The sequence below is a fragment of the Hyaena hyaena genome, unplaced genomic scaffold, assembly GCF_003009895.1.
Source record: "Hyaena hyaena isolate Hyena2069 unplaced genomic scaffold, ASM300989v1 scaffold_132, whole genome shotgun sequence".
Classification (NCBI taxonomy): domain Eukaryota; kingdom Metazoa; phylum Chordata; class Mammalia; order Carnivora; family Hyaenidae; genus Hyaena; species Hyaena hyaena.
Window position 1 is genome coordinate 806,959 of NW_024080764.1, and position 25,065 is coordinate 832,023.

At 35.8% G+C, this 25,065-nt stretch overlaps 1 protein-coding gene across 1 annotated transcript in view; it reads left to right on the forward strand.

The window, feature by feature from the left end:
- The window catches only part of ROBO1 (roundabout guidance receptor 1), a 404,959-nt gene that overhangs the window by 278,419 nt on the left and 101,475 nt on the right, over positions 1–25,065 (forward strand). Inside the window, exons 4-6 of the mRNA XM_039237973.1 lie at positions 13,795–13,915; positions 14,273–14,411; positions 16,551–16,678. Coding sequence (XP_039093904.1) covers positions 13,795–13,915; positions 14,273–14,411; positions 16,551–16,678 — 388 coding nt within the window. The remainder of the gene's footprint in view (positions 1–13,794; positions 13,916–14,272; positions 14,412–16,550; positions 16,679–25,065) is intronic.

Below are 25,065 nucleotides of genomic sequence, written 5' to 3' on the forward strand. Positions count from 1 at the left end.
TTTTTGCCACGCCCTTGAGTCTTGGGATCTATACATTTGCAGAATATTGCTGATTTGTGGCTTGTGGTATGGGATGCAAAGAAAATATGAGTTTTTGCTTTTCGTTCCAAAGGAAGCACTCTATATAAGCTTTATCTTGGATCTATGCAGAATGAGCTCCAGCCCACTTACTAAAGTGAAGCAAGTTTCTGATATTCTCAGTGTCTTAGATCTCTCATCCCCAAACAGGAAAATATACCTCCCCTTGTAAGACTCTTGTAAAACTGAAGGATGACGGGTATGACAGTATCATGTATATAGCACTTGTTGACATATAATGATTTTCATTAATTATAACAGTAACAGTCCAGATTGCTGTTTAATTACATTGGTACCCTTACAAAATGTACCATAAAGTCACTGATAGAATTTTCAGGTGTCTTTGGAGAAAACCATCAAAGGCATTTTACACTTAGGACCTAATTTTTTTCAAGTATTAGGTTTTTGCAGTTGTTAAGTCCCTTAAATTGTCTGTTGGATCATCAGATGATTTAAATGTATTTATTACCTTGATATTAAGTCATCAGAATTTGAATTTGTCTTCCTCAAGGCAGTGTAAAATAATGTGCTTCTAACATAAATTCTGAAGTATCAAGCCTTTTTCTGAAGAAGTGATAAATGAAAACAAGGAATTCTATGTATCTCATTTCTTAGATCTTGAAAAATCTGATATTTTGTCTTCTTCGTAGCCATTGAGCTATGTGCTAGAGATATGATAAGCTTTTTACCATTATAGAATTTGTATTCTACGGGGAGGAGAGACAAGAAATATGGGAACAAGTTTGTTTAATTGACTTTGCCTTGTTCCTCGATCTTTCCACTGACTGACACCCCTTCCATGAGCACCTTTCCCTACACTTAATTCTGGAACTTTCTACTTAGGTTTGTATGGATGCAACCTAGGATTTACAAAAATCTGAATTTCAACTCAAAATTCAAACAAGACTTATAGACTTAGTAACCCTAAGCACTTCAAAACACTGAGCTTGCTAACACTGTTAATACTTTTTGCCCTAGATTTTCTGTTCAGTAAGCTTTTGTCATGGACAGGGAACTGAACTATTCATAACCAAGAAAGATTGCCCTAAACAAATACCTAAATAGTCCAAATGATTCTTGAAATACTATTCAGATACACCATTTCCTCTTTAATATCTTTTTCACAGATAACTATAAAAATGTAAGGGGTCAGGATGTATTTGTTTTTATTTCTTTTTTGTCCATAAGTTAATCATCAGTTCTCAGGAAATTGCAAAAAATGTGTGTGGATAGTTCTGAAGCTTAATGTAGACCATCAGAAAGAGTTCTTTCAAGCTCTAAGCTCGAATCTTTTTTTTTTTTTTTTGGTTTTGTTTTCAGGGTTTTATTGTCTTCCTTACATGCATAAATGACCCTACTAGCTTTCTTATGTAGTACTTAAATGTATTTTCATTTGTTTTAACGTGAGTAGTCTGGGGGAGAAGAGGGTTATTATTTCTATCTTATCATGTGTCTCTTATGAAAAGAGGCACACGTTTGCTAAATAATGTAGCTAGGTTCTGGCCTAGTCTTGTGATCAATAAAAGAGAGTGAAACACTGGCCATATGGCTATTGAATCTCTGACCCTGGTCTGATGAGCCCTGACTTCTGATTAATCAATTAAGCTTGTCTCTTCTTGCTCTCCTTTAACTCTTAGGGATTAAAATACCATGGAATGGGAATGGGTGTTACTTCAATTTGTAGCTATTTCAGGGATGTTCATACTTCTAGAGAATCTTAAATAGAATTAAGTGCTTTTATTGCTTTTTTATTTTTTTCAAATTACTAAAGTTTCCATAAAGTAATTCTCCTTACTTATTTTCCATAAAGTCATTCTGAATTTCTGAATCCAAGAATCTCTTGCATATTCAACCTTGATATGATGTTTTCTGCCACTATTATATATCATCTTCAGAATATAAGTGAATTTAAATTTCAAGAGTAACAAGAATTTACAGTCTCTGGAAAAGGCATTATCTTAGGAAGGCATTTGGTGGTGAGGGTAATTCTCACACTGGACCAGAACTATAGAGAAGAACTAAGCATAAGAACTTTTGGACACAGATGGATTTACGGTTTGAAAAGTATTTTCAGCTGGTGCACTTGTAACTCGAAAGAGCCAAGTGTTTGAAAATGAGCTTTTTCTTCCCTCAAATACTGTGAGCATTTGTCATCTTTATATCTGAGTATAGTTATAATTTCTCCATAGATTTTTATTTCAGGCTCTCCTAACAGTGACTGTATGTGAAATCAGAATTATAGCCGGATGATTGGACAAGGTGATAAAAACCAAACCTGGTTTCGTAGAAAAGTGAAAATCGCCCGTAAGGTTTTGTTTTTACCTTTAAAACAGTAGGGCATTGCTTCATGCGACCTGTGAAGGAAATAATACATTAACTTTAATAGCTATGAGCTAAATTAATTTTTCATATGCATACAGAATAGTACCATCTAACATAATTTTCATAGAGATAAAAATCAATCAACTTTCTTACTTTTAGGAGATGGCTAGAAATTCTCTTCCAAAACCACTGTTACATTACCTCCTTTTTACAGGGCTTACTTTTGGGTTCTGATCTTAATAACTGGGGAACCAGACACCTGGGGAATCAGCTAAAAGGCTTCCCTGTTTATCTGCTCTCCATCTCACCAGCACTAAGCAGTTGTCTGCCCCTGATTGTAAATACAATAAATTAAAGGGGACCTCCTCGGTTGATTGCTTTAGGCTACATAACTGTGACTGACTTAAGAAAATGGGCGTCTAAGACAAAATGCCGAACCCTGGCGTTCACATTGACTTTGAGCCAGACTTAAGGGAAATAGGTGCATTGTAAGGAGACTGTTTTCCTTTGTATTATCCCTTGTTAAAATGAGGATTCATAGAAACGTCCTCTGGTGATATAAACTAGATAGACGGGAAGGTAATCATTTATACTTTCACAGAGAAAATCATCCTCTGCCTGTAACTTCACTGTGTCTCTCTGTAGGATGGCTCCCCCTCACCTGCAATTAGTAATAGTTGGGGCGCCAGGGTGGCTTAGTCGGTTGAGCGTCCGACTTTCGCTTAGGTCATGATCTCGCGGTTCGTGGGTTCGAGCCCCGCGTCGGGCTCTGTGCTGACTGCCAGCTCAGAGCCTGGAGCCTGTTTCAGTCTGTGACTCCCTCTCTCTCTGACCCTCCCCTGCTCACGCTGTCTCTCTCTCTCTCCTAGAAATAAATAAAAACATTAAAAAAAATTAAAAAAAAGTAATAGAGCTCTTCCTGATGCAGTCTGTGATCAAATTATCATAGGTGTGCTTCTGCACCCGCAGAAGGCCAACTACCAATTTATACGTCGCTATGAGGGGGAAAGGAAACGTTCAGGAGGAGAACTGGAGAGCACAGAGAAATGCAGCTGTCCTGGTCCCAGGCAGCAACTGTCTCAGGCCCTGATCTCAGCTGGTGGCTCACCAAGCTGTGGAGAGCCACGTGTTCCCACCGGGATAATTGCTTTTTCTGCGCCAGTCTCGTGTTGCTTCCCTCTGATGGCCCAGTGTGTTTAAACTACGGGCCGAAATCATGTGGGTTTTTCAATGGTATTGCACAGTGTAACAGCAACAAATGAAATTGGATCATGTTCTCTTCTATGCATGTAGCCTGAGCAAATATGGGACACCAATAGAGAGACCCTAATTGCCTATTTTCTCCTCTCTCTTCTCCTAAGAGAACAGTTGAAAGACCTACAAGTTATGGTTTTTCTCCTTGGCATGCTGTCCCTTTTAATGTCAGCAAGAAAAATGCAAAATGGTCATTGGATTGCTTTCAGTTTGTCATTCTCATATTCTTTTCCAATGAATATGTACTTACCCAGGCATCTTTTTGTTATGTAAGTTTCTTTCTTTCTTTCTTTTTTTTTTTTTTTTTTTGGTGCAAATCCCATGGGCGTTATTTATACTTTAAATAGGCTGTAGAACAGGAAATGGGCTTGGCATAAGAATGGATGAGTCAATGGATTAGTAATATCCAGGTGAAAACTTTTTACCGTGTGATTAAAATCTGACTGAATTAATTTTTAAAATAATCTGTAGTAAAAAAACATTGTCAATGCTATTCTATAATCTGTTTTTCTCAGTTTCACCCATCTCTGGGGTACAGCTGCTCTCACTGTGTCACAAGTCCATACTGTACTGGTAATGAGTACATTTTTAAACAACTTTTGCAAGTCCATCATGAAAACAGGTCATATCTAATTAAGAGATTTGAGTGGAAAATATTTAAAACAGTGCATTTTTGTCTTCCTTCTCCTCCTTCTCTTTCTTTACTTTTCTTTCTCTCTCTGTCTCTCAGGTCTCTGTGAACCAAAATGATAAAAGAATAGGGAGAGGAGAACATTTTGCAGAAAATGAATTGACAGATAGTAGCCCTTGGCAAAGTAGGAAAAGTAAATAAACGTTGTTATCCAGGAGGAAGTGAGACTTGGCTGATCCTGGTTTGTTGTTTATATATATATATTTAAAATACTACTTAATGTTTGGGACTTAAGTATGAAATCATGTTGTCATGAATATGTCATATTTTAAAAAGCATTGTTTTTTGCATGACAAGGGTAGTACAAATAGCATAAAAATATTTTCTTGAAACATGTTCACATACTTAAGAAAAGTGTGTATGGTGACTAGAGTAATAGATGAAATTGTTTTATATCAGTGAGTTTTGATAGTGGAAATTTATCAGATATTTAAATTTGTATCTGATGACCAACTACGTTCAAATTTAGGTTCCAAAATGTGGAAATCTATATCTACATATGATGTTAAAGTGTAATTAATAAAACCATGAAATTATTTAATTCTAAACATGGCTTTTTTTTAAACTAACTGTCCTTATTGAACTACTTACCTGGAGATGTAAGAAATATCACCAAATAAGAAATACTATAATTTCTTTGCTGTTGCGTACAGTCTGAATTATATGAATTATCTTTTACTTGATTGTAACTTTTTTAGATTGGTATGAGACATGTAGTTTATCCAGTCCTTTGTCCATCATTCATATATATAGCCCCACTACCACCAGTCTTTTTGCTTAATTTAGAATGCCATAAAGCATGGTTGTTTTTGAAAGAAGCTACTGTAGCGTATGTTAGAAAACATGAACGCTTTAATCTGTATTGTTGACATTTCAAGCTTGGTACCACTTTTGCAGTCAGATTAGAAAGTAGTGGGTATTATTTTACTTCTTCCATCTCCTGGCTCCCTGCTCAAACCAGATCTCTGTTTTGGTTTATTTTTGTTGTCATTGTTGCTGAATTAATTCTAAATTTGAAAAATATAAAATAAAGGCTGTTATTGTGACTCTTCTCTCCGTGTCTCTGTTGAAAGGAGTCCTTAGGGACCATCCAAAACTGCCCTGCAGTTTATTTCACCAAGGAGAATGTCTGGGGGCGATGACTGGCCATCTGCGGTACCTGCATCTCATTGTCATTAAGAAGTCCTAAACCGATGCAAAGTACTAGTTCACAACAGCTTGATATCTATTCTCTAGGTCAGAGATCCAGGCGGAATTGACATTGCTAAGAAGAGACATTCTGCCCAGAGAGAGTTAGTAGTAAATTGTTTAAGGATGATATATACTAGGCTATAATTCAAAACCTCTCCTCTCATTTACTTTGCAAAAATAGTATGAGAACAGTGGCAAAGAATCAGATTTTTCAGAAAAAAAAATATTTCTAAATCCAGGTTATTATTTTACTCCTCATGTTAACCCTGCTTATCAAGCCTTTACTACTGTAAATGAATATTTCCAAGCCTTTAAATCTTTTTGAAAATTGTAAACATTCATACTGCATAGTTTCTCCTTGGTATGAAGATACCTGTGTATGTCTTATATGTATTATTTAAACATATTTCTCCATTAGCATTCTAAATAGTTATTCTTTAATCCATAATTATGATGTATTTTAAAAATAGTATTTCTAGTAAGGAACATAGATTTTAAATGCAAAATCCATTAGAGGAAATGAGATAAATTATGTGACAGTTTGGTGGTTAGCAATTTGAAATCATCTTTGAAGCCCTTAATATAATTAGTGGTTTCATTTTTGGTCTGCTGAATTCAAGTCACATTAAGTTAATGTAATTAAAAGCAGAAAAGATTTTGTGTAGCCAAACTAATTAATTAGCCCCAGTTGGTTTAATATGTTAACCTAGAGGTGTATGGCTAATGTTGTGGGATGCTGCCTGAAAAGGAAAATTCCTGTGTAACAGATACTGCAAATCATCTGACTTGCTTTAGGGTAGAAAATGAAGACATACCAAGGAGTTCATTTTAAGTTCATCTTTATTTCTGATTTTAAGTACTGATTACAGGGTAAGCTGGATACTTCATTGAATAACCAGTCAAAAAGCTTAATTTACTTTTTTAAAAGAAAACATGCTTCTATGTGTACAAAGATAATCAGTTTTTCTTCTTGTGTTCTGGAAATAAGAATTCTTATTGAAGTTCTGATTCTGATTCTGATTCATGCTTACCTAAGAAATATAAAATGATTCTTTTCTTTTTTATTGGTTAAAAACCTGCACCTTATACACGATTTTTCTATACTATCTTGGTATTTAGTAAACCGTCTAGTAAAGATGAACACATTCTAGAAAGAGATTTTCAACAGCTTCAGAGAAATCTTTGAGTAGTAGGAGAGAAAGCTTTTTACACCCTTAAGGAAAATGACCATGAATTATTTCTTTAGGGAAAATGCTAGTTTATAAGAATCCTATATATCAAATGCATTGATGTGTTCTATACCTTAATGTCTCTGAAATACTTTGAAAAACTATCTGAGGCTATTCTGAAGAAGATTATAAAGTGTAAAGATATTTAAAACTTTAAAATTCCTTACCATTTTCTTCTTCTTTTTTTTTTTCCTCCTGTCTCTTTCCCAAAAGGCAGGCAAGTCCACTGGGACTTTTGTTTTGTTTTTATCAGGTATGTAGATAGCTGAGGCCCCCCTTTAAGCACTGTCTAGAGCTTATGGAAATGTGAGTTTCTAATGTGGTTACCACTGTGGTCTGGTAAGGTATATGGTAATGAGAAAGTAGGACCTCTGCCTTAGATTTTTGACATAGGCTGGATGCCAGCATATTGTCTGGAAGCTTAACACGTTCTGCCTCTGCACCAGCCGGATTATGTTAATTGAAGAAGTGTCGCCGCAGTGCAGTGTTTAACATTGTGTCTGTTCATTATACAAACTCATTTTTGATAGGTTTACAATTTGCCTGTCAGATCCAGTTGCAGGAAGAGACCTGCCAAGAATTATTTCTTAGCTCTTTTTAAATATGGCTGTTTTCATATTTATAGTGTTTTGTATGTGTTAGACATATTTTTTCCTTTCTGTGTAGAGAAGAAATGTCAATTTTTGGTTTGCAAAGCCAAGTCAATATTTAGAACGTATAAAGTCGCTCTTTACAATCAATATCATTGTATGACTCAACATAAAATGGTGATTGTTAGAAGAGGTACTGCTTAGGAGCTGGTGTGTTATATTTGATCACAGTTATTGTACTATGTTTTTTTCTGTTCTTCTGTTTATTGAATAAAACAGGCCATCATGTCGTCTACAGTTGTGACCATCGAGAATAAAATGCTGGCTTTTGTGTAGCTCTGTTTCAATTCAGCCATTGATATGATGCCAAAATCAATTTGAATTTGTAGAAATTGAAGACTACCATTTTTGTCCTTTTTTTTTTTTTTTTTTTTAAATTTCCCTGTTTGTTGCACTTTACTGTTTCTTCCTTCCCTTTGGTCAGTTTCCATCTTTCACATCTCTAAGGGTATAAGTTTCTTCAAGATTTCTTGAGGCTTGTTTAGTTTTCCATTTAAGTTGTAATGTCTGCTTTGGGATCCTTAACCATTATTGTCAGTGAGTATAGAAAGGAATGTAGTATTTTATAATGAAATTATCTTACTAATAGGGTAGAATGTGTGAGGGGGTTATTTATACTAATCTCAGAAGTCTCAGCAATGATTTCCCAACTAGAAAAAACACTTTTTTAAAATCGTTTTTCCTTCCTTTCCTTTTCTTCCTTCCTTCCTCCCTCCCTGTCTCTCTCCCTCTCCCTCTCTCTCCCTCTTTCTTTCTTTCTCCCTCCCTCCCTCTTTCCCTTTCTTTTCTTTCTTTCTTTCTCTTTCCTAGAGAGAGAGAGAGAGAGAGAGAGCACACACTTATGTGTGCGCAAGTAGGGTAAGGACAGAGAGAGAGAGAGGGAGACACAGATTGTGAAGCAGGCTCCAGACTGTCAGCACAGAGCCCAACATGGGGCTTGAACTCACAAACCACAAGATCATGACTTAAGTTGAAGTCAGATGCTTAACCGACTGAGCCACCTAGGCACCCCTAGAATAAACACTTATTGTTTTGTCTAATTTTAATTACCCATCCCTTCTGTCATTTTCATCCAGCATTTACCCTTAGGCCAGAGCCAAGCCTTGAGAACAAAATTTCTCAGCCTCAGCACTACTGACATGTTGGCTGTGATACTTCCTTATTCGTGGAGGACTCCTCAGTGCATTGTAAGATATTTAGCACCCTCCCTGGCCTCTACCCTGTAGGGGGTAATAGCACCACCTCTCCCCTGGCTCAGTTGTGAAAACCACAAATCTCTTCAGACATGCCCATATATTTCCCGGGAGAAGGTAGGTGATTGCCCATATAAAGAATCACTGCTTTGGAGGAAGTAAGAAAGGCGTAGCTGGCCAGAGAATTATTTGTTTCGAAGGCTTTGCTTATTGATGCAAATAAACATTTTTCTGAAAAAAGCAATGGAAGATGTGCCACTAATTAATTTTAATAAAAAGCTTCTGGATGTAATCTTACAAGGGAATGTGCATTTTGATTAGACCTATCTTTTTAATAATTAAATCCCTAAGTATAACATATAATAATATACAAGCACTTTTCTGATTAATTTCTGTGATTTATCTCAGTATCCTTGGAGATGTATAGTAAGAGTATGCCCATCTGAGAGATGAAAAACAGGTACAGAGGAAGGATACCTTGCCTGGCCTCACCCGTATGTACCTGGATATGATGAGGCCAGGGCCCATGCCCACTTTGCTTCCCTATGTGGATGTGTCCACTTGTGATTAATTTCAGAGATCATCTGGGTTTAGAAATCTTTTCTTCCCCCCTCCCCTGTTTTGTATATATTTTCATTTTGAGTTTCATTCCAACCACATAGAATTGGTAAATAGCAGTGGGGAGGGGGGAGTGGAAAGGTGCAATTTAGTTGGCTTCATGTAGCCACTGAGGATTAATATCTGTGCTGTTATTCAAGAAAAAATGCATATTTCTCATCAAAAACGTGTTAGGAATTTCCTATTTTTATTTTCAGACCTCAGTTAGGTACTTTAGGGTTTTTTCATTGATACAGAAATTATATATGAATAAACAGATATGATAAATATATGCTTTTAGTCATATTATGATTCTAATGAAAGAAGCTTCTCAAGATACCTAATTCATTTTAAAACCTTTCTTGTAGAAGTATATGTCATAGTGGTCCATACTAACTTACCAAGGACAAAGAGAATATTTTGTAAAATGCCTGGTGGGTTATTTTTAATTTGAACAGTATATATCGTGTGGCAAAGCAAGCTGAAAAATAAAATTTTATAGAACAAGAACAGTTTTTCTTTTTATATTTAGTAGCAAAACATAGCCTTGTGTTTCCAAAACAGAAGTCTCTTGGTCAATGATTTAGAAAAGTTTTTCAAGATTGAGCCGAGTGTGATAAACACTTGACTCTTGAACATCACAGAGGTGGTGCCCACAGTCAGAAATGTCTGTATAATCTTGATTCCCCAAAAACTGAACTGCTAATAGCCCACTGTTGACTGATGCCTTATAGGTAACTTAAACACACATATTGTGTATGTTATGTGTACTCTATACTGAATGCTTACAATAAAATAAGCTAGAGAAAAGAAAATGCTATTAAGAAAATCATAAGGAGGAGAAAATACATTTACAGTCCTATACCATAATTATTGAAAAAAATCTGATTGAAGTGGACCCACATTGGTCAAACCCATGTTGTTCAAGATCAAGCGTACAGCTAGAGCTATAGGAATAGTTTGTGGACAACACATTCTTCAGGACTTGTTGGCTTTCCTTGAATTTGTACTTCACCTAAGTTATTGTTTCCTCCCATTCACTGCAAGGTTGGAATTTTTCCCTGAGAATCTCCTGGCAGCCCTCTCATAACTCATGTTAACCTAAATTTCCCTTCTTCTCCATGTATAGGGATTCTTTCAAAATATAACACCGTTGGGGCTGCAATATATAATGTTAATTGGTACCCCACGTGTGGATGAGCAAGTTGATTTAAAACTCTAAATTCCCAAGTATTTAAGATTTGTAAAAGTAAATTAGTACTATGTTATATTGAAACTATAAAAATGTCTGTGCTGTTGAAAATTATTTATACTTTATCATTCTTTGACTTTCATTTTTTCCTCATTTGAATGTATTTTAAAATTATTCTTAAAGCCTTATATTTTATTGTACAATAACTCACTGGCTTTTAAAGCAAAAGGAATACTTAAAGTATTTTAAGAGTTTACTTCCTCTTATTTTGCTGTAATTTTTACATATTAATGTACAATCCTTCAGAAATGAACCGAGTACCTAAGTATGCAGAAACATTTAGGGTTAGATTCTGAGACAGAAGAAGCAGCTCCATATCTTGTCCAAAATTAAAGAACCAGTAAAGGAACATCTGAGGGCCACATATCAGATCATTTAACTTTCCTATCAGGAATGGAATTTGTCACCTTCATTTTTGTGGGAATGATTTTGTTTCCGCAAGTTTGGAAATGTTTAGGTGACGTGTTGCAAAATAAATACACGACAAAAGTACATCTTAATAGTATAGATCTTGATACTTTGATACTCAAATTTTCTGAACCTCAAGAAGTGAAGTTTATTAAATTCACATTTATTAATTAGCAATTATATCCGTGCTGTGGACTGTGTGTTTCCTGTCATTTGTACATCACATGTAGCCAAAGACCTATCTCTTGGCTAAAATCTGTTTCAACTTGCTAAGTGACATTGGGCAAGTCACTCTCCTTCTACAAATTTTTTGTATTAGTTAGTAGATATTGTGACAGGCCCTGGGCTATAAAAACCAATTAGATATGCTTCTCTGCCTCAGAGTTCACAGTCAGGGAGGAAATCTGGCATTTAAATGCAAAATTAAAACATACTGTGATGAAGGGCATAGTGCAGGTATACAGGAGAAGAGGTTATACTTCCTGAGTGGCTGGTTCCTTAAGTGAAAAATGAAGTTATTATAACACTTACCCTAACAGCTTCACAGCAGGGGTATGAAAAAGACCAAAATTTAAATGATATATTCACACAAAATCCACTTTATAAAACATAAAATAGTTAGCACTGTGAACCCATAGCCTGAAGGTTGAGAATACATTAGAATTAAGAATCACACTTTGAGATCTTCTAAGACAATAACTGCACATGTGAGAAAAGATATATGCAAAGGAATGCTAATTTAGAAGAGGGAAAAATGAATTATCTTAAACATCTATCAGTAGGGGAATTGTTTGGTAAAATATGATAAGTCTGTGTGATGGAATAGTATGTGTAAAGGAATACTGTGTACAATGGAATACTATACTCATTGAAGTTGACAGGGAGAATCTGTATACACCATCTCAACATTTAAAATGTAAAAATATTCTCAACATATTTTATTGAGTTGAAAATGCATACAGAAGAGTATATACCACATGATTCTACTTTAATAAAAGTGTGTGTATAGATGTAGAGGTATATGTAGATCTCTATATCTATAACTATAGCTATATCTATATCTGTATCTATATATTGTGTGAGAGAGAGCCAAAAGAAAAATGCATACAAAGTTATGACAGTAGTTAACACTTGGAAGATTTCTATTTTGTGTGTATGGGACATTTATTTCTTTGTATGATTCTGTTTGTAATTTAGGGAAGTATATATGAAAACAACATATATTAACACACCTTGTAACTCCTATAAACCTTAATAGAAATGCTTCATTGGATAACAGGCTAGATTTTGTCTTTTAAAGCAGTTTGCATTCAACAACAATCATCTGAGTAAGGCATTATTCTAGATATGAGGGACAGAGTCATGAACAATGCAGAGAAAAGTTCGTGCATGGTTTTTATAATGGCACCTAGAGCATCATGATTATTGTTTTAATAAAATGACTGAAAAAATGTTAAGTTCTAAAGCCACAGAAATTAAAACGGCAGTGTTAATAATTGATTTGTCCTAATACGTAAAGACTTGGATACAATGTCTACTTTGATGGTCTGGATTGAAACTAAGCAATTTAAGCACATCCAACAGTATGATTCCACCTTTGTAAACTAGTGGTTTCACTAAACTCCAAATTTATGATGAAAAAAAAAATTCCGTTTGAATAGTTCTTTCCTGCCTTCCATTTTCTTTTTCTTTTTTCTTGTCTCTTTTCCTTCCTTCCTTCCTTCCTTCCTTCCTTCCTTCCTTCCTTCCTTCCTTTCATCAGTACACTGTACAGAATAACTGTGGAGTTGAGGTCAGAACCTGCATGAAGAAACATTCTAGAAGTTATCCCTGACAAAACCTTTCTAAGGTTCAGAACATTATAGATATTCATGGGTAATTGAACCCAACTCTCCACCAAAAGCATATTAAATTAAGTAAAGATAGTTCAATTTCCACATCCCGCTCTTAATTCATGGTTAACTTCAGCCTATTTATTGTACTGGAAGTCTGCTTACATTTGTAATTAATTCTTCTTCAAATAATTAAATGTTCAAGAGTGTGTCCAAATGACTTTCCGGATGATTTATTGGGATCTGTTCTGTCTCTGCCTCTTAAGTCCCCAAGAAACTACTTGGGCAGCAGAAACACTGTGGGGTTTGTTGTTGTTGTTGTTGTTGCTGTTGTTTTTAGAACATGTCAGTTTCTGCAGTGTTTTGAATCTTTAAAGATATATTCCTTTAAAGCAACTCTAACAAATTAAGTAATTAGGATCATTTTTTATTTCCACATCTCCTAGTACTAGAATATGCTTCCTTGAAATCACTTGTAGCTAATATGTAGTTACATATTGGGCCACCTGGGTGGCTCAGTCGGTTGGGTGTCCGACTTTGGCCCAGGTCATGATCTCACGGTTTGTGGGTTTGAGCCCCGCGTCGGGCTCTGTGCTGACAGCTCAGAGCCTAGAGCCTGTTTTGGATTCTGTGTCTTCCTCTCTCTCTGACCCTCCCTTGCTCATGCTGTCTCTCTCTCTCTGTCTCTCAGAAATAAATTAAAAACATTTAAAAAAATATGTAGTTACATATTAATTATACTAATATGGTATTAAGATTTTCCTGTTTTTCCTACTTGCTAGCCAAGTTATTCATGGACTTCTTCAGTTTTCATTTATCCAAATAACATAAAAGAATTTGAGCAGTTTGGAAAAACAAATTTCTAGTTATACAGAATGTACTAACTGTGTAAGAAGATGTAGGTAAGTAGACATGCTTTGCCCCTCTTCTGACAGTTACTACCTATAAATATAGCAGATATTGCACATCAGCTTTTTGATATAATTATTCTTTGTTCTTTGCTTAGAAGAAAGTAGACTTCACTTATGAAGACTTCTGTCTTGTAAACATAGCTAAAGTAATGTTAATGGTATTCATGTAAAACTTTGTTTTTTAAGATACGAGGAGGAAAGCTCATGATCACTTATACCCGCAAAAGTGATGCCGGCAAATACGTTTGTGTTGGTACCAACATGGTTGGGGAACGGGAGAGTGAAGTAGCAGAGCTAACTGTTTTGGGTAAGTCAAATTTTGTCTCATCTGCTCACTGTACAATAGATCTCTTAACACTTTTCAATATCTTTATACAGGGAAGAAAGAAATGACCTTTTTTAGAAGGTAGACCAATATTTTGGATGGGGTAGGAGAGGAGAGAAGAGATTAGTAAGGTGGCTTGAGATAAAGTCACCAAGACATGGGGGGGAAAAACCCTAAACCTAGAGAGGGGCTTCTAGAAGAAGGGAGCTATGTGGAATAATTTTCTAAATATTATTTTATATTATATATATCTTTACTGAACATCTACATTTTTGTGAGGGGTTTTTTTTTAGTTTGTTTAGCTTTATTTGATCTTGAGATGGATTTTTCTAATTTTAGAGAGACCATCATTTGTAAAGAGACCTAGTAACTTGGCAGTAACTGTGGACGACAGTGCAGAATTTAAATGTGAGGCCCGAGGTGACCCTGTGCCTACGGTACGATGGAGGAAAGACGATGGAGAACTACCCAAATCCAGGTAATACTGATCAGAATTTCATGGTATGATTCATCCATTCAGAATTTCTGTGGTTCTCATCAGACCACTGCTTGCGTATATGCCATTAGACTAGTCTTTTCTAGACTGTTTGATCAGGGGCCAGAAACAGGACATTGTCATGCTTCCTCTGAGGGTTTCACATAAGAGCTATAGATTCATGACCCTCCCCTGCCCAGGGACCCCTTGTAAAATGTGATATTTCTTATATAGGCTTTCTTCTGTTCAACCAGAGCACAAATAATACCAATTTCTTGCATGAGAGTAGATAGGAAAGGAAGGGAGGTACAACATTAAAGATATAGGTATGAACCGATTACAAAAGCAAGAGTCTATTTCCTTAGCTACAACATCACCAGGGAATGGTAGAAGTCATAGTGTTTTGATATCTGTCAAGTCTTTAAATTGTCGAAGAACAGAGGTACACTTGCAGCCTTAGGGAATGAGACAGTGAAATGAAGCTTCCAGGTATTGTCTTTAAGCCCTCTGTCCATTCATTCAGCAAACACATGTTGAGTCTTTGCAAGGTTTTGGGGTTACAGTGGCTTAGACATAGTTTCTTCTCTCAAGGAACTCCCAAAGGAGATTTGTAAGAATAGATACAGAATAACATAGCAAACCCTTTGTCACATAAAATGTAGACCTGTGGGAATAGGAAATCAGGAGAAAATTCTCAAAGGAAAGTGATATGTAAGCAATGTCTTGAAAAAATATGTGTAAATTTACAAAGCAAGACCAAAGAGAAGAGCGTCCCAGGAAAAGAGACATTACAACATAGACATGGATCTGAGAAAGAACTTCATGCATTTTGAAGGGTGGAAAGTTTAGCCTGACTAGGGCATGTAGCAAGAAGTTACAGGATATCAGGTTGAAGAAACTGGGGCCAAATTATCAGGGGCTTTATGTAATAGACAGAAGAATTTTCAATCATATTACATGCACAGAAATGAATCAAGGGGATTTAGAGTGAACAAGAATCCTTTTTTTATGATTTTATTTTTGAGTAATCTCTACACACAACATGGGCCTCAAACTTAATAACACCAAGATCAAGAATTGCATACTCTACCAACTGAGCCAGTCAGGTGCCCTGAACAGGATTACCGTTTAAAGAAAATAATATTTTAGCACTGTGGACATTACATGAATGCAGGGGAAGTCTAATGGCAGTGTCACCATTGCTGTTTTGTCCAGATAAGAGATATAGATTGCCTGAAGTGGCACTTGAGATAGAAATAAAGATCCATGGTGGGCAGAAATTTCTTCGACGAAACTGATGAATTGGATGATTTGTTAGATATAGAGAGCTGTCAAAGAGAGATCTAGGTAGATTGTATTAGGAGGAGTTGGTTTATATGATGGGATAAGAAAAGAAACATGTATTTAGCATATGAAATATTAGCTACCTGTAGGAGATGATGTCTAACTATTAGTCTGTTGGGATTATGAATTTGGAGCTTCAGTGAAATAGGGTTAGGATTGTATGCACAGCTGATCAATGTATAAAGTACAGTTGCTAATATAACTCAAGATATTATGTAGAGTAAAAAGAATATTGAAGTGAAACTTCAGGAGAAACCCAATATTGAAGGGGAGAGAAGATGAGGCAAGGCAAGTGAACTCTAGAATGAGAGCCTGGGTTCCAGAATCAACTTTACCACTAAACCAGCAGAGAACCAAAGCCAGGTTACCTTACTTTCCTGTGCCTTCAATTTCTCATCTGCAAAATGAAGATGAGTATAATACTTTATATAATTATTATAAGAATTTTAAAAGGTGAAAACTAGAACAAAGTCTGACGTATAATAAGAATTTAATAGTCACTGTCTTTTAATTTTAGTTTGGGGACCATAGCTTAAGGAAATAATAAATGCCAACTTTGCCCAAAAACATTCCTTTAGAAAGTAGTTTAATTTTTTACTCAACATAAATATGAAAACAAGTTCTTTCTGTCTGTGTGCTTTCTTAGAGGAATGCCACATTTCACCTTTAGTTTTAAATTTTCTGAAGGGAACATTGCATGTTGTCTCTTTGATTCCTTAGGTGGGTCATATTTCTAAATAATGGGATTTTTCAAGTAGAAGGTCACTTAACTAACTGTGCTTTCTGTATTGTCACTAGATATGAAATCAGAGATGATCATACCTTGAAAATTCGGAAGGTGATGGCTGGTGACATGGGGTCATATACATGTGTTGCAGAAAATATGGTTGGAAAAGCGGAAGCGTCAGCTACTCTGACTGTCCAAGGTAGGGTTTGGAGAAGATTTTGTCATGGTTGCTTTATCGTATGAAATATAATGTTGATATTAGAAGAAAATATTAGTTGTTTGAATAGTCCACATTAAATATAGACTTCAAATAGTGATACAAATATTTCATTTCAAATATAATTAAAAGAAGTTATTGTTTTGCCTATGGGTACTCTATAAGCGTTTGTGACAGGAAATTGAATTAAGTTGTTAAAATTATGGAGAGTATGTGCCTTAATCTCTGGACCTACAAACACAGAGCCCTTCTAATCTTTTAATTAGATAACAGCTATTACCACAAAAATTTTGTCTTTAACTGGAAACAAATCTACCATTACTTCAGACCGCATGCTTTCAAGGGTCTGTACAATTCAGAACACAAAAATAAGAAAATTCTGTTTCCCTCTAAAATGTAAGATCCATCCACAGAGTAGGGACTTTTCCCACGTTCTTTTGTTCCTACAATCCTGTGGTATAACAGACATTCAATAAATATTTGTTGAATGAATGAATTGCACCTGTGCTTTGCTAATTCTGATAAAGGTTTATTATTTGATGTTATTTGAACCCAAATGGATGCCACATTCGATGTGGCAAGTTTTTGAACATCAGACTCACATCTTAAACTGATGTGTAGAAATGGTTCTTTCACCTCCATTGTATCCACAATCCAGATGTTTCTCATTTTCATGACCCTGTTCTCCTTTCTTCACGAGGCCATACTGATTATTCCTAACTATGTCTCATCTGAGAACTCCCTCATTTTTTTTCTTCTTAGGGACAAAATCTTTATTGTGGAATTTGAGAGATAGTAACCTTTAAAAAATATTTAGCTGGTGAAAAAAAACCTCCCTTATTTTGACAAGGATATAGAGTAAATAGGGATTTGGGCCCTAAACCACTTAGCTTGTTTCTGGGTCTCACATTAGTAACACTTAGTGTTGTCGTCTTTTCTGAACACTGTCTCCTCTAAGGCTATTATGAAGAAAAAGGTGCCTTTTGAGAAGTGCTTCTACTATAGGCTTTCTGTAAAGGAGCCTTGTGGGCTTTTTACAGTTAAAAAAAAAAAAAAAAGAATAAAGAATATTTTCTTTCTGTCTGTAAAGCCATTATGTCCCACTTTGGGGTTTTTAGCTCAACCTCATAAAAACAAAAGAAAAAAAGGGAAAAGAAAAGATCAAGAACAAACATTGAATTTCTAAGGCCTAGACTACTTCTCTTTAATCTAAGTTAGACTTGAGCTCCATGTAAGACTAAAACTGTAAGAAAAGGAAACCCCTTTACGTTTAGAAAAAGCACAAATTTAAGAGATGTCAAATCCCAGTTCAAAAGCCCACCAGAGGGAGTGAAAGGAGCCCAGGATGAAGACAAGACATGAAAAGGTGTGTCTCTCTTTAGGCAGTTGTGACAGGGAGGTTGATTAGTGTATCACATTAGTCAAAGAAATCTGTTTCACTTTATGTTTTGAAGTCTTTTGCCTTGGGAGTCTGATGCTTTTATTAATAAGAGCCATTTTGCTGTGCCTAGAGTGGACACTGAAATCAAAATAGACTTTCTTCCGGTAATTTTATTAATTTTTTTTTCTTCCTGCAATTTTAAACCGAATGCAAAGCTAATTCAGCCTTAAGTTTTCCGTGTGGAATTCTTACTCCCTGAGCCTGAATTTCAATGGAAATTGGGTATAAATGATCAAATCCAGAAACTACTTTGGGAATTTAGAATAGTTTACCTCAACTGCATTGGGTCTTCTGTAAACTTATGAAAGATCTGTATAATGCTGTGAAGCCATTCTTTTATTTAAATATTAAAATAAAATATGGATATTAACATCACTGTGAAAATATCTTTAACATTCTAGAATAATATGCATAAAATGCCAAAGAAGTAACATGATCCCCAACTGTAGGAGATAACTAATTAAAAAAACAACAACAACAGACTTTTCAAAGGAAACTTGAGAAGTTGTATTTTTTTTTTCCTTCAGTTGAGATTGAATACAGAAAAATACTACTTACTACAAAGGAAAGTAATTTGAAATGACTCTGTTTGATAGGAGGAAACAATTATAATAAGATATTCAGTAGTGTAGTTCTTGATTTCTATATTTTATTTGTGGGTCAGGCACTACTGGAGTCAGTATGGGCTCAAAAATAAGCCTCTTTTCCGTTACCCTCATACAATAAATATTTAATTTTGGGAGGATGTTAGGCAACAAAACTTTGTGCTCCAGACAGAAATTACTGGGTGAGGGCATTCTTAAATATGGGTGACCATTATATTTTCACCCCTAGAACAGATATGATTAGTTCTAATGTTAAAAAGTAAACTTGATATGAGAAGCACTTCTTATTTTCCATTTTTTTTTTCTTGAAACCCCAATTCTGCTTTCTTGGCAACTCTACCTGTATATATTTCTTTAGGTATTCCTTCTAAGAGTTTTCTTGTACTTGTGTAGTCTTCATGGCACTTAGCATCATATTGGACATATAGTAAACAAATTATCCAATAAATACTTGTTACAATTTGAAATATGAATATGGACTCCAACCTTCTGCTTCAGTGGTAAAAATATCACAGGGACATCCTACAGGAAATTGAGGCAGCTACTGGTGGCTTTGATTCTGAATGCTAACAGTTAGGTTCCATTGGATCAAATTTGAAGATACTGCCATCTAATGATGGCTTTCTAGTGGTCTGTGATCTGAAGTTTGTTATCTGAGTGTATTTGAACTTACAGATCTAAACTTATTGAATCTTATTAAATATACCACTTACCTGAAATGCCCTTGGAAAAGCTGATTCAAGAGATCTGGGTCTGAACACGGGAAGTTGTTACTTCATTTTATGTATTCATTTTTTGGTTTATTTTTTTAAGTAAGCTCTATGCCCAACATGGGGCTTTAAGTCATGACCCCAAGATCAAGAGTCGCATGCTCTACCAACTGATTTGGCTGAGTGCCCCTTTATTTTTTATTTTAAACAAGCAAGTTCATGAATCCCTGGAATGAAGACTTACTTGAACTGAAAGAAAAAATAAAGGACTTTAAAATTTTTCTTTAGAGATTGGGTTTTATCAGAGTTGGAAATAATGTATGACAAAGAATTGTATAACTAAGAGCATAGACATTGGAGTCAGAATTTAGCAGTTTCTTTCATTTACTAACTGTGTGACCTAGAAAAAGTGATTTAAACTTCTTGAACCTCAGTCACTCCATGTGTAAAATGGGTATGGTAGTACCAACCTCAGAGCCTTTATAAGGATTAAATTAAATTGTATATAAAAAATCCTTTATTGTCTTACAGAGTAAATATTTTGTAACTAAGGAGCATTGTATTCATATTAGTTCATATCAATTCATATTGATAGCTTTATTGCTTACTTTTAATAATTATTGCTTATTTAGTACTGTCCAGATAATTCTAGACAGGATTGTTCACTCTCTGCTATTGTAATTGACAAATTGAACTGTTAATGTAGTCTTGATAATTTATGATGTAAAAATTATTCAAAACTCTTCTCAAATATAAAATATTACATTTTCATTACAAAACCAACTTTATTGTCTTTTTTGGTAAATGGAGTTTTGTGTGTACGTGCTAACAAAGCTCTATTGCTAGACTTACATTGGAGTTTTGCGAAATAATTAGATAAATTAATGAAAATAATGACCATCTGGTGATAGAAATGATCAAAAAGATTACATTTTATGTTCAAGGGATTGTTATTGTTGTTATGTTTTCTAATCATTTGGATTCTCAGGTTACCTTTGCTTAAAATAGGGTGTTTCCTGGTAATTCTTTCTAAGACTCGTAAGATGATCCATGAGCAGATATTCTCAAAAACTACTTATTCCTCTCTATGACCACTTGGAAGCTTCAATTAATCAATCAAGCCATGAATACAATATGAGGTCACACCCTGTTATTAGCAAGTAACAGCACTCCTGAGACCTGTACCACATACATATCTTAATGTGACATTGGATGCATTACTTCTTCTTGAACAGGCCAAATACGAAATTATGGAGCCAAATCAAAACATTGATTATTTACAACGTAGCAGATTTTATTTTACTCTTGAAAGAGGCAAATGGTAATGAAATTTGTCAATATTAAGTTTTCGGGGCCCCTGGGTGGTTCAGTCAATTGAGCATCTGACTTGATTTTGGCTTATGATCTCAGGGTTTGTGGATTCGAGTGCTATGTCAGACTCTATGCTGGCAGTGCGGAGCCTGCTTGAGGTTCTCTCTCCCTCTCACTCTGCCCCTCCCTGCCCTCTCTCTTTCAAAATTAATACATAAACTTTTCAAAAATTAAAAAAAGAGTTTTCAATTAAAATTATGTGCATTCCGGGCTGCATAAATATTTAGGCAATTCTTCAGAAAGAATATCCAGATTCCTTTAACTTACATGTCAGTTTCGGTATATCATTGAAACTGATTGTCAGAATGGAATGCAAAGACTCTGCAGTAATTTGACTTTTTGAAAAATAATAGATATATATTATATGGCCAATAATAATGGTGAAATAATACGGTTTGGAATGATTACAACAGAAAAGTGTTTCTACTTAACTCCCGGTTAACAGAAAATTCGGTTAATCTAATATTCTCTTCTTCTCTGGAATAATTTAACTTTTGTTACCTATAAATTCAAGCTAACATCATTGTTATTATGTTTATACTTAATGTGTGTCTGCCCCTACTCTCCTTCCATGTGTATAACATCTCCACACCTCCTCAGGAATTCTCTTTGTGAACCTAAAATACACACAAAAAATCAGGCATCTTTTTAATGTCATCTCAGTTTTGATTGATTGCATTGTTGTATTTGCACTTTAATGTCTCCTTTTGACAAGTGTTAGGAATGTGGGCTCTGTCTTGGTAGGAATGAATTCTTTTGTGGACTTGTGTTTTATGTTGTATGATGACTCCATCTTTTAAGGCAAAAGATATATACTGTGGTATTAATAACCATTTCATATGTTGTAACATACCTATAAAATATAAAATCTAACCAGAACAAAATAGATGCAGAGAGGCTCCCTGCCAGGTTTCTAAATAGTGTGCCATTGAAAGGGCTAAAATTTATGCCCCTGGTTGGTATTCTGAGAATGATCACAGGTTTGTTTCATATTATTTTACTATCGTAATCTAGACCTACGTATTAGGCATCTGTTAGATGCTTGCCAGGTGAACCTTGAAGTTCTTGAAATCACATGATAACTATGTTACATTTCTTACTGATTTTTATTTGTGAACCAATTCATGGTCAATTAAAAAAGTGAGTTCCCCTCCCCCCTTTGGTTAGCTTTTATGAAAAGCATGGTGGATACAGCTTCAACACACAAAATGAAAAATAAAGGAAGAAAGATAATTTTATTTACTACAGTATTAATAACAAACCTTTGAAATTAGTAATGATATGTTTATGAAGACAGTCATGTTGATAGATAGCTTTTTAAATAATTCCATTTTTGAGGAGTGCTATCCAGAGGGAAAGACGGAGGATGAGGCCACACAGAGTTTAGTTAAACTCCAAATTTCTCCCAGTTCCAAGTCTGTGCTCTGCCTCTAAAAGTCTGTCTGATTCTTTGCTTCAGTGATGCTCGTTGCTTAAACAAGGCAAACTGGAGGGTATTGTCAATCTTTCCACTCCCTTTGCAGTGTTGTAGATAAAGCAGCTATTATTACTATCACAATTTTATTTCCAAAGTGAATTTGTGACTCTGTCACTAGAATGATCATGTTCCCATCACTGTGTCTGTCACAGGAAACCAGACTGAAAACAGACTTCCATACCCCAGCCATTCCCCAAGCAATCACATTTTATCTTTGGTGAGTTGGACCATTAAGAAAATCTAATCCCACTTTTGTTTGTCTGTCTTACAATGGGAACTAAAGAGACACTTAGTCCCCTCTTTTCTCTTAGCCCCTAGTGCTGGGCCAGTCCGACAGGAAGCTGGACATTTAGATCTTACTTCACACCTCACTGCACTCCTCTGCAGGCCGCTCACAGGGACCAGTTATTCTTCGAAGCTCAAGAAACAGTGCTTTTCTGCCCTTTCAAGAACAGCTCTGTAAAAAAAAAAAAAAAAAAAAAAAAGGTAGATGCCAAACATCTCTAAACCAGGTGATGCTCTGTTCCCAGATGAGTGGGATTTCTATGAAATCCCAGCTCTTTTCTGATAAGTGCTTGTCCATTTTGTCTTCCTTTGATGTGAAATGACTCCATTCTCTCAATTTCATCACCTGTTTTATTTTCTTAATGATAAAATATGATATCATGAATGATGTTGCAACTTTAATTTATTGTTGGTGCACAGTAGGAATATTCAAATGAATCTTCAAAAGGATGTGCATTCTATTCTGAAAACTCGTTATTTGTCTGGTGCTTCCCATAAGTATTTATGCCTACTATGCAATGAAGGAACAGAGTGCTTTCTCATTAGGATTGATTAGCGACTGACAGCTTCTAGAAGAGTGAGCCTTAAAGTCTGAGATTGACATGACACCAGGAAGACACAAAGGCAGAAAAAAAAAGGCCCACGCTGTCTTTTGCCTGACTTAATTGCTGCTAATGGGACGTTTCCTCGAGTCTCTCTCCTTGCTGCTGGTGAACCACATGCTTCAAACAGGCAGCTTTGCTGAAATATCTCAGGCACTACAGTTTATGATTGACCTCTACTTCATGTTCCAATGAACTAGGAATTGGAGAGCAGTTATCAGTTTCAGTAAAACAAGAAGCAGCTGTCAGAGGTTTGTCTAAGCTTTCAGGTTTCTGTGAACCCAGAGTGTGAGTATTAATTTGTAGGAAATAATAGTGATGCAGTGAAAATGGGAGCAGAGTAGGAGGCAGAAAGTGAATTCTGTCCTATTCTCTGCCCAGGAGACCAGGGCAGCCTGCAGATACACGCCAGTAGATAGCTAAGGGATGGGGGGTCATGCCTTGTTCTCGCATTTCTCCATGTCAGTCGTCATGGAATCCTACTTATTTCTGCCATTTAAATATTTCTTAACCCTCCAACCACCTCTCCCACCTTTGCATCACTGTTTTCATTCAGGCCTTTGTCGTCTGTTAATTTCTAACCAGTGTCCTTGCCTCCATCTTGCACCATGGGACCCATTCTTCGAACAACAGGTTCATCCATCTAGAGCACAAATCTGAACGTTGTCATGGTTCCACCATTCCAGAGTATGATCCAACATACTTAATAGTGCTCCTCTTGGCCATTCGGTCCCCTCTCGCCACTCCCTTCAGTGAAGGAGCACTCCATTGTTTACAGGTTTGTTTCCTGCACCGTCACCATGTGGCTTACCTCTGGGCTTTTCTTTATGTTGGTCCCATAGTCCTAAATGCCCTATCCGCTACCTGCCTGGTCTTCCAAGTGCTAATCCCTCCTTCCTTAGACTCAGTGCAGGTAAGCATCCTCAAGGAAGCTTGGCACACAGGCCTCAGCCAAGTGCAGCTCAGGGATCCCCTTTGATGCACCTGCTGGTGCTCTGTACTGCCCTTATTGCATTTCAGTGTTTGCTCACATGGCTCTGAGTTCCTTAGAGAAAGACTTTCTTCAGTTTGTCTTCTCAGTCTTCGGGGCATCCTTGGTGCTGACGTCACATCTGTGTGGATGAATCAAGGGTTGCACTGATACATACCAGCTGCGGGATTCTGGGAGAGTCACTCAGTTTGTCTGAGTTTCAGTGTTCTCATTTGTTGAAAAATAAATACACATATCATGCAAACATCAATGAGCTGATAGGAAATAAAATAATTAACAAATTACTTATATGCTCACAAAAGTGGTTTGAGGATTATGAAGTGCTTATGCAAAAGCACTTGTTGTTACGACTGTTTTTCTCATCAGCTCCTTCCAAAACATTTAAAAATGCATCAGATTCTCAGTAACATTTATTTTGTCCATAGAAATTTGAGTATTTTGGTTGATGATTGAGGTAGAGTTTGGTTAGTGTTTTCTTTTTCTGCAAAGATAATTTTCTGTGGCTCTTTATAATTAATTGAGATGTATCCTTGAAAATTAATCCTTAATATTTCTTAAGTCTCTTAAGGAGACATCTTTTTTTTTTTTCCTGCTACTGTTAGGAAGCATTCTGTAGAGTAGTATAATTGCACAGTCTTGGGGTATCTGGGTGGCTCAGTAGGTTAAGCATCTGACTTTGGCTCAGGTCATGATCTCACAGTTCATGAATTCAAGCCTCGAATCGGTTTCTGTGCTGACAGTTCAGAGCCGGGAGCCTGCTTTAGATTCTGTGTCTCCTTCATCCTCTGCCCCTCCGCAACTTGTGCTCTGTCTCTCTCTCTCAAAAATAAATAAACATTAAAAAAAAGGAATTGCACAGTCTTTTCCTATTCGTAAAATGGGAGTAA